Source organism: Anastrepha ludens, chromosome 3, assembly GCF_028408465.1.
Source record: "Anastrepha ludens isolate Willacy chromosome 3, idAnaLude1.1, whole genome shotgun sequence".
Taxonomy (NCBI): domain Eukaryota; kingdom Metazoa; phylum Arthropoda; class Insecta; order Diptera; family Tephritidae; genus Anastrepha; species Anastrepha ludens.
In genome coordinates this window covers 48,654,620-48,665,441 of record NC_071499.1, presented here as the reverse complement: position 1 = coordinate 48,665,441, position 10,822 = coordinate 48,654,620, and the positions used below count along the sequence as shown (strand labels likewise).

Genomic DNA, 10,822 nt, shown 5'->3' with positions numbered 1-10,822 from the left:
AATTTTGTCCTTGAAATCAATAAAACCTGATTTCATACAAAAAAGTTATGGTGTTTTGAATAGGGAACACTTCATATCGTTCACCCTGTAGATGGATAAATAGATGAATTTTTGGAGGGATTTGTACGTGGTGGTTTCTTTGGATACCTTTAGTGAATTCGTAGACAGGTAGGCGTCGAATCAGCTTAGCGAGCGTAGAGCGAAAATTTTGTAAATTCATGGTTCAAAAGTAATCAATTTTTAGTTGTAAATTTAAATTAGCCTTTTGGTACACGGCTAAATAACAAGTAGTCGTGGAGGCATTTCAGGGTAATAAAGTGACAAAGTTAGTTAGTAGTGAGGATCTTAGTCAGACACAAGAAATTCAATGTGGTGATAACTAATTTAGTTGCAAACTCCTTCTGCGGAAGCTGTTTGTAGCGTTATAAGGTACAAATATATCAGCATATTATTCATCAACTCTCTCCTGATTCCGCGAGATGCTTTCATACACTGGGCTCTAAGTTCTTAACGTTCTTAACTACGCCCAAGCAGCTATCTAGCATGGCTATTAGTTGCCTGTGTGATCCATTTATCCATTTTTGAAAATTTCCACAATACTTTACTTGCCTGCTCAAGGGCTGCTTTAGAGATTATTGAACATTTTTGACAATTTATTTCTTTCTCATTTACTACTTAGCGACAACTTTACAGACATAGCACTTATAATAGGACTATGAATAAGTTCGTGCGGTTTTTTTTCGAAATTTGAAACTTTATTGACGTAAAATGGTTACAAATTTAATATTCAAAATATTGTCCATCGCTTACTACTACTTTTTCCCATCTTTCTGGCAATTCACGGATTCCCTTTGTGAAAAATTCGGTCGGTTTTGCCGCAATCCACGAATCGATCCATTTTTTGACTTCATCGTAATTACGGAAGTGCTGGTCAGCCAGGCCATGTTGCATCGATCGGAAGAGATAGTAATCGGATGGCGCAAGGTCTGGACTATACGGCGGGTGGGGTAGGACATCCCATTTGAGCGTTTCTAAGTATGTTTTGACCACTTGTGCAACATGTGGCCGAGCATTGTCATGTTGCAAAATAACTTTGTCGTGTCTATCGGCGTATTGCGGCCGTTTTTCTCGCAGTGCTCGGCTCAAACGCATCAATTGTCGTCGGTAGACATCCCCCGTAATCGTTTCATTCGGTTTCAGTAGCTCATAATATACAACACCCAGCTGGTCCCACCAGATACACAGCATAACCTTCAGGCCATGAATATTCTGCGCCGACGTCGATGTTGAAGCATGGCCAGGGTATCCATACGTTGCCCGACGTTTTGGATTGTCGTAATGGACCCACTTTTCATCGCCAGTCACAATTCGATGCAAAAAACCCTTTCTTTTGTGCCGTTGAAGCAGTTGTTCGCATGCCATAAAACGGCGTTCAACGTCTCTTGGCTTCAATTCATACGGCACCCAATGGCCTACCTTTCGGATCATTCCCATGGCTTTTAAACGTTTGGAAATGGTTGATTGATCAACTCCCAAAGTTTTTGCAACCTCTTCTTGCGTTTGAGCCGGATCTTGATCGAGCAATTCCTCCAATTCGGTATCCATGAACTTTGGCGGCGCACCCTCGCGTTCTTCGTCTTCCAAGCCAAAATCACCACTTTTAAAGCGTGCAAACCACTTCTGGCACGTTCGCTCAGATAGAGCATGCTCACCATAAACTTCCACCAAGATACGATGACTTTCGGCTGCTTTTTTCTTCATATTAAAATAATGAAGAAGAATTCCCCGCAAAAACACATTATTTGGCACGAAATTCGACATTTTCAAGTGTGGTAAAAATATTGTTGTTTACGCTTCAAATAAAAAACTTATACTGACGTTTGTGCCTTACGACAGTAGCTCTCCAATGAATGTTTGGAAATGTGGATCGATGGAATAATAATCAAGTTACGCCATCTGTTGTAAAACCGCACGAACTTATTCATAGTCCTATTTCAGAAACGCACTTCATACAAAAACATTATTTAAAAATTCCGCGATACACAATAATGGGTGGTTAAATTTCAATGTTGCATGTGAACCACATCTAAGTGTCAGGTTTTTTCTGCATTTCATTTGACACTTTTCAATTCCAGACTAATTCAATTTCAACCATGGAAAGATACACAATCGAGCAACGCGTTAAAGCTATTCAGGCTTATTATGAAAACGGGCGTTCAAATCAAAAAAGATATCGCGCACTTCGTGATTTTTCTGTCAATTTAATCGTCCAAATGTTTGAGGAAACCGGGTCTGTAGGAGATGTGGAAACACCAGTGCATGCTCGTACAGCTCGTACTGCAGAAAATATTGCTGCTGTTCGCGATAGTGTAGTTGAAGAGCCGTCCACCTCAACTTGTCGTCGTGCGCAAATATTGCACCTCTCACGCTCGTCGTTGATGAACACTATGCATAAAGACTTGCATTTACACGCTTACAAGGTGCAATTGACTCAAGAACTAAAGCCTCTTGACCATTTCAAGCGTCGTCAATGGTCAGAATGGTGGCAGGATCTGGCAACAGTGAATGACCAATTTTCGAAGAAAATCATTTTCAGTGGTGAGGCACATTTTCACCTCAGTGGGTTCGTCAATAAGCAGAATTGCCGCATTTGGGCGAATGATAATCCAAGAGTGATTGCCGAAAAACCAATGCACCCACAAATAGTGACTGTTTGGTGCGGTTTATGGGACGGCGGCATCATTGGGCCGTATTTCTTGCAAAATGAGGCCGGTCAGGCAGTTACTGTGAATAGTGTTCGCTATCGTTAGATGATAAAGAACTAGTTATGGCCCGATTTGGAAGATATGGATGATGTGGACGATATGTGGTTTCAACAGGACGGTGCCACTTGTCACACAGCTAACGAAACAATGGCGCTTTTGCGCGAAAAATTTGATGGCCGAATAATCTCACGTCGCGGCGATGTCAATTGGCCGCCAAGATCATGTGATTTGACACCGTTGGACTTCTTTCTTTGGAGTTATTTGAAAGAAAAGGTGTACGTCAATAAGCCAGCAACAATTCAAGAGCTAAAGGATGAGATAATTCGGCACATTAACGGCATAGAACCTCAATTATGCCTCAGCGTCTTCGAAAATTTCGACCATCGGATGGAGGTGTGCCGCCGAGGCCGCCAACTAGTGCCAACTATTGCATTTGGTGGTCTTTGGAGGTGTGCCGCCGAGGCCACGGCGCCCATTTGGCTGATATTTTGTTCCATACGTAATTGAGCCATACGAGTATTATCATAATAAAGAGAATTGATAATAATTTAAAAAAGAAAAATTATATTTTATTCAAAATCAACACCGGCCTTTGAAACTTAACCACCCTTTATAATTGACGAAAAGTCAATAATTGGTGGCGAAAAGTCCGTATACACTTTGAACATTCGTTCATAAATTGCCTTTGCTTTTAAACCTGTCAAAAATAAAAATTCAATCATTGAACGATACTTGATTTTTTCCATACGTCAACACTAAATGGCTTTTAAACAAAGATTAAATTGACAGAGCCGAATGAAACTTCAAATACGTTCCAACATAACAAGAGAAAATCTCTTATCGAAGCGCGCTCCTCTCTTCTTTCCGCCATCCAGCGGCAGCGAAGAACGTGAAACAAAAATGGTCAATCGGTCCACAGTGTGTGACGCAACGAATTTCAACCGATTGTTATGATTTGTTGCGTGTTTGTGGCCCATTTAAGCTTCCACTCCAATTTTTGCTGTGCCTGGTGATGTTGTTCCACAAACGACGGCTTCTATAATTATAAATCGCCACCGAATATTAGATACTATTTTTTTAATGCGAAAATGCACTCAGAAGTTTGCCATTGATTGCCGAGAGGCGCTTTGAAACAAGTTTTTTTTATAATACGGTGTTGCACGTCCAACGCGTTTTCGAGACCCCCGCTATCTAATCCAAATGCTAGTCACGTACAAGCCATTGGGCTACGGCGACCGCAAATATGTACTTTCGCAGTCGTACAAGCCAAATCAGTTAAATTTAAATTTTAATAAATTCTAAATAATTCAAACATTTTATTCAAATTTGACTTTATCCCTCATTCAAACATTCAGTAGGTACGTTTCCGCATTTTTCCTATCCCTCTGTCGTTGACTCGAATGGCGTAGCGGTGTAATTTTCTCCATCCAGCATTGTCGTCGCGGTTTCATTTGTAGCAGCCAGCTCTCTGGAAATCTTCACTTGTTGCCCAGCCATATTGAACTGTATGAGGATAATCAGATAACTGGTTATGGCGCCACAAACCTATAAAAAATACGCATAAAAACGAAATTATTGCACATACACAAACACACACATATTGGTAGTGGCAATATGAAGCCTAGAAAAGAGGGAAGTAAATAAAAAATGCCGCTGGGAGGCACGCACCGCATTTAAAGTGCTCATGTCCAGCGTAAAAAATCCGAATGCGGAGAAATTTACGGTGTGATTCAATAGCTTCAATGACAAATGATTGACCTGAAATTGTATGAATGTTGCGATAAAAAATATTAAGCCCAATTTAATGCAGGCGAAAAAGGAAAACGTAAGTGAAGAAAGTAGAAGAAAAAACGGTCGTACTGACAATTTCATAGACCTCATTGGTGTCGGCGGCCACACCACACCTGTGCAGACAAATGCCGGTGTGACGCGAGGCCTGTGAAGTTTTCCAGCTGAAAAAATTCAACGATACACATTTGCCGCTAAGGTAGATTAATAACACCACCGAGATGACGGGTTCCTTGGCAGTGCGAAAAATCAACGGAATTGACTGTGCAAGCGGGAAAATATGTAAATATGATTATTGAGGCATGATAAAAAAGGTTCTATTCACAAATACATGCATACATACATACCTGACCCATTTTGGCGCAGTAAACAAAGTAAAGCTGTGATGTGAAAACTAGAAAGCTAAAAGCCATCAGTAAAAGAATGGGATAACACCAGAGCTCATTAAGCAGCTTGGCAATCCTACAAGTGCTATCGTGCAGCTGACAGAGGCTTATGAAACGCTCTTGCAAGACATCGAAATCTCTTTGACCGCCGCAATAGTTTACGCTTAGGTTAGATCTTTTGTATGGTGTTTGGTCATGGAGCGAATCACCGCAAGCATTTTGCGCAGGATACTCCAATTTGATATCTAAGCGAAAGCAGAAAATTGCAAACAATGCAGGTTTCCTTTTAAAACCTTTTACACTCCCACGCCACACCACACTCCATACATACCGCCTGGCTCTTCAACGCCAAATTGCAGTGATGCGCGCAACACTATTTCATTGCGTGTCACGTGCTGCTGCCGCTTCTGCAAATGCGCTGGCCCTTTCGCTTGATCTTCTGCTATTACATCGAATGCTCCATTGATGGCTTCAAAACGATCTCTCAGGCCCAATTGTATACCCACAAACCAAATCTTATCCAGCGTATTGAATAAAGTTGGTAAAGAGGTGAAGACCCAAAGCGCAATCCGCCATTCCAATACATCGGCGAGCAAAAATAAAGAAGCCCAGAATATATAGAACTCACATATTACCGTCAAAACGATCATCAGCCATATGCTACGCTGTACACATGTATTATCCACCGAAATGCCCAGCTGGCGAAGTCCTTCATCCACATGAACGATGCGTTCGAAGAGCGCGGGAAGCGCTCTTTGATTACGCACAGCGGCGATCTGATCGATCAGCATAGTGGCGGGTGCAATATAAGTGAGCACAATGCCGATGATGAGGTTGAGGTGATCTGGAAGTGGAGCGGACTATGGAAAAAATGCTGCTTATTCTTTTATTTTTCCACGTTTCACTTACTAATCTTCGCAATGGCTTCGCTGTCGGTAAATGTAAACAGCACTACGTTGAAGAGCACAAAAACTATACACATTACCGCTATGACCACACAGCTGCCCGCTCTGGAACCTTGCAATACTCCTTGATAGTAGAATTTCTGAAAATCATACGGATAGACACCTAGTAGTTTACAGGCATAAAAAATTGATTTAAAACTTTGCAAAAAAGGTTTCGCCTGTCGTTTGACTTCAAACATTTCCAATGTAGAGTAGCAAGTTTTGTAAGTTAAATGTGTTGATGCACCTAAGGGTAGACACTAAATGACAGCTAGGCGCTCAACTAGTAATTAGTAACGTTGCTTAAGGCAAACAATTTCGAATTAATGAAATTTCATGAAACACTGTGGAAAATAGTCGAATGATTTTGAACGGGAAATGTTGTGACGCATACCTTGAAGGATATTGCTGTTCTGTGTTTCTCTGATTTGAAATAGCTGGGAGAGTTTTTTATTACCATTAAGCTGGGGGTGTTGCTGAGAGATTATATGGCGGATTTAGTTAGTGCCTAACACTGGTCTTATATTAATCAGAACTGGTCTCTAGTAAAGTGGAAGGCATCGGAAATTTAACAAAACTCAAGAATAAAGGGTATTTCAAAAGACGTCCTAGATATTGCTTTAAAGCAAAGCATGTAAAAATATAAATTCTTTCAGGTTTCACTATTTGTATTCCAAAACAAAAAAAAACACCATTCAGAATATAAAAACCCATATTCAAAATACATACAAAACAAAACAAAATATTCAGAATACAAAAAAAATTTCAAAATTCAAAAGAAAAAATATTCAAAATACAAAAAAAAAAACAAAATATTCAAAATACTAAAAAAATATTCAAAATACAAAATACAAAAAAAATATTCAAAATACAAAAAAAAATTTGGAAATTCAAAAGAAAAAATATTCAAAATACAAAAATAAATATTCAAAATACAAAAAACAATATTTCAAATAAAAAAATATTCAAAATACAAAAAAAATATTCAAAATACAAAATCCTAAAAAAATATTCAAAATACAAAAAAAAATATTGAAAATGCAAAAAAAAAAAATTCGAAATACAAAATACAAAAAAAATATTCAAAATAGCAAAAAAAAATTTCAAAATACAAAAACAATATTCAAAATACAAAAAAAAAATATTCAATATACAAAAAAAAATATTCAAAATACAAAAAAAACCATTCGAAATACAAACCAAAATATTCAAAATACAAAACAAAAATTTCGAAATACAAAAGAAAAAATATTCAAAATACAAAAAAAATATTCAAAATACAAAAACAAAAATATTCGAAATCCAAAAAAAATAATATTCAGAATCCAAATAAAAAATATTTCAAAATACAAGAAAAAAAAACATTCAGAATACAAAACAACAATATTCACAAAAATATTCGAAATACAAAAACAAAAAAATATTCAAAATACAAAAAAATATTCAAAATATTTACAAAAAAAAAAAAAATTTTAAATACAAAAAAAGTTTCAAAATACAAGAAAAAAAATATTCTGAATAGCAAAAAAAAATTTCAAAATACAAAAAACAATATTCAAAATACAAAAAAAAAATATTCAATATACAAAAAAAAATATTCAAAATACAATATACTAAAAAAATATTCAAAATACAAAAAAAAAACATTCGTAATACAAACCAAAATATTCAAAATACAAAACAAAAATTTCGAAATACAAAAGAAAAAATATTCAAAATACAAAATACTAAACAAAGATTCCAAATACAAAAAAAAATATTCAGAATACAAAAAAAAATATTCAAAATACAAGAAAAAAAATATTCAGAATACAAAAAAAATATTCAAAATACAAAAACAAAAATATTCAAAATACAAAAACAAAAATATTCGAAATCCAAAAAAAATAATATTCAGAGTCCAAATAAAAAATATTTCAAAATACAAGAAAAAAAACATTCAGAATACAAAACAACAATATTCACAAAAATATTCGAAATACAAAAACAAAAAAATATTCAAAATACAAAAAATATTCAAAATACAAAAAAAAAAAAATATTAAAAATACTAAAAAAATATTCAAAATACAAGAAAAAAAATATTCAGAATACAAAAAAAATATTCAAAATACAAAAAAAATATTCGAAATACAAAAACAAAAAAATATTCAAAATACTAAAAAAATATTCAAAATACAAAAAAAAAATATTCGAAATACAAAAACAAAAAAATATTCAAAATACAAAAAAAGTATTCAAAATATGACAAAAAAAAGTACTCAAAATACACAAAAAACAATATTCAAAATACAAAAAAAAAAAATATTCCAAATACTAAAAAAAAATTCAAAATCCAAAAAAAAAAAACAAATTTAAAATACAAAAAAATATTCAAAATACAAGAAAAAAAAATATTCAGAATACAAAAAACAAAATAATTCAAAGTACAAGAAAAAAATATTCAGAATGCAAAACAACAATATTCAAAATACAAAAAAAAAAAATATTCGAAATACAAAAACAAAACAATATTCAAAATACTAAAAAAATATTCAAAATACATTCAAATTGCAAAAAACAATACGAAACACAAAATTTACAATTATATGTGAAAAATGGCATCATTTAAATGCCCATCTACGTCTACAGGGAAAATCCACCACAAAGTCTGCTCTTGAATATCTAACTCTGGAGCACGCAGAGATATCGAGTTTGAAGGTTGTTCAGCAACATTTTGCGCTACAATGGCAATATTCTCAACAGAACCTCAATTTTTGTGCCTGTCAGTGCAACTGCCTGTTTCTATCCCCGGAAGAACCAGTTTAGGAAATTTTCTACCAACCTTTGTATGTTCGACTCATTCGCATGAATATTTCCACCAAAAAATCACGAATCCTGCAATATTTTGTTCTTAAAGCTCGACCATTTTCAGGTTGCAATTTTTTTTTAATTAATTATTTTTAACGCGCTATTCCATCAAGCTTGACAAATGTGAGAAACGACATAAAAAAGGTACCACAAAGGAATTATTCACTACTGACATGAAGGTGTCTCTACTTTTGAATGGCCCTTATTTTACTTTTGAATTTTGTTAATTTCTGATGCCTCGCAGCGGAAGGCCTTCTGATCTCGATGAAGAACGTCTCAACTCACTTTTGAGGCAGTGAAAAGTAAACTACGATCATAAAACTATTCTCAATCACCTTCATTCGATGAGATTTACCGAAAAATTAGGAGTCTGGCTCGCGAGCTCAATGCACAAAAAAAACAAAGAAAAATGCCTTCAAATTAATTCTCAGCATCTCGCTCGCCATCGAGTAACACGCGGTCACGATGGATCTTCATCTTAAAAAGATCTGGATATGTGTTTGGTGGAACTGGAAGGGCATGGTGTACGGGAAAATGCTCGAAAAGCATGCCACGATCAATAAGGAGCTCTACATTGCCCAGCTACACCGCGTGAATGAGGTTATTCGACTGAAAAGACCTGATATACATGGTCAAATCATACTCCTTCACAACAACGTCAGACCCCATGTTGCACAAGTCGTCAAAGCCGCACTCCAACTGTTCGAATGGGAGGTTTTTTTGTTTACATAAAAGTCAGTTCAGATGGGAATGGTTGGCATTCTTCATGGCGATATGGAAAGACCACTTTAACTTGAACGTGCATTGTGGTGAAACTACTTCACCTCTAATAAACAATTAAATATTGTAGAGAACTGCAGATTCTAAGTCTATCAGGGATCCAAAGAAGTAAGAGTTTATAAAATGTTGTCATATTCTGGCTAGAGCGGCTCAGTGTCGTACAAAGTGTTAAATATCTTCCTTCCTGAGCAATCCTGCAGCTGCGAAAGAAGTCGTAAGAGTGAAATCCCATATGCTCACTGAGGTAGGGTTCAAAATGCTTTCGCACTTACAGCAACCGTCGTCCACTGTATCGTGTGGTGTGGCCACTAAAACGATCCCTCCTCCCTTCTGGGGAGACACCCTTCCGGGAACTATTTTCTATATTACTTTCGGAGGGCCCAGAATGGTATCCATATCCATATCCGTCTGGGTCCACCATATTTGTAGCCAGCTTTCATGCTATAGGTTCATCTTCTTGTATCTCCATCTGTTGGCTTCGCTTCGCCTAGTTGCACTGAGTCGAAGTCAATCTTTTTTTTCGTTGTACGCTCTCGAGAGAGTGCGGTAGGCTGAGGCAACTCTGAGTACCGCTGTTCGTTGCACAGCCTCCAGCTTGGCTTTGCCATTTAGCACAATCCCCCATACTTCACTGCCGGACAGGAGAATTGAGCTTGTGGCTGCCATGATTAGCTTTCTTTTGCTACGTGTTGGCCCACCGATGTTTGTTATTAATCTATTTAGCATACCCCTGACCTTTGCGGCTTTGATAGCCGAATGCCGTATCTGGGCTCAGAAAGTAAGCCTGCAGTCAAGTTGAATACCTAGGTATTTCATTACTTTTTGGGTCACTAAGGACGTGGCGCCTATTTGCGTTCTGACTTCAAGTGATATGTGACCTCGAATCATAAGCATGACTCCGGTTTTATGTTTGGCGAGTTCCTGGCCATGGTCTTCAAGCCATACGCCTTCCAGCGTCCTCAGAGTCTCGAGCTGGTATGACCGCCGTTTTATCGTCCGCGTATCCCCCTAGATATGTATCTTCTGGAATTTCTATGCTTAATATCTAATCGTAGCTCAGATTCCAGAGATCGGGGCCGAGAATAGATCCTTGAGCAGGGCCAGACGTTATTACTTTTTTTTCTGAACATCTGGTGTGTCGTAGAGCAGTTGCCGCTCGCTCAGGTAGCTCTGGAGAATCCTTAGCAGGATTTCAGGTATTCGAAACCTTTATCGTAGTGCCTTTATAATGTCTATCCATCGTATGGTAATTAGTCACTTTTAACAACCTCAAAATTTTGGGTGTCACCTTCGACAGTTTGCTTTCCTTC

General features: G+C 36.7%; 1 protein-coding gene across 1 annotated transcript; it reads right to left on the bottom strand.

Moving 5' to 3' along the window:
- Positions 1–4,109: 4,109 nt before the first annotated feature.
- On the bottom strand, positions 4,110–6,040 carry LOC128857486 (gustatory receptor for bitter taste 66a-like). Its single transcript, XM_054093240.1, has 6 exons — positions 5,849–6,040; positions 5,271–5,783; positions 4,901–5,184; positions 4,630–4,815; positions 4,434–4,523; positions 4,110–4,310 (listed from the first exon to the last, which is right to left on the bottom strand). Exons 1-6 carry the CDS (start codon positions 5,919–5,921, stop codon positions 4,143–4,145), a joined length of 1,314 nt encoding a protein of 437 aa, XP_053949215.1. The 5' UTR covers positions 5,922–6,040; the 3' UTR covers positions 4,110–4,142.
- Positions 6,041–10,822: the final 4,782 nt, after the last annotated feature.

What these genes read in the sequence shown, in the direction of transcription:
- LOC128857486 (XM_054093240.1), bottom strand. Translation starts at nt 5,921, where the DNA reads ATGTGTATAGTTTTTGTGCTCTTCAACGTAGTGCTGTTTACATTTACC. An exon ending in CGAAGCCATTGCGAAGATTA is followed by an intron (nt 5,784 to 5,848) that starts GTAAGTGAAACG and finishes CTCCACTTCCAG; the next exon opens with ATCACCTCAACCTCATCATC. An exon ending in CCAATGAGGTCTATGAAATT is followed by an intron (nt 4,524 to 4,629) that starts GTCAGTACGACC and finishes ATACAATTTCAG; the next exon opens with GTCAATCATTTGTCATTGAA.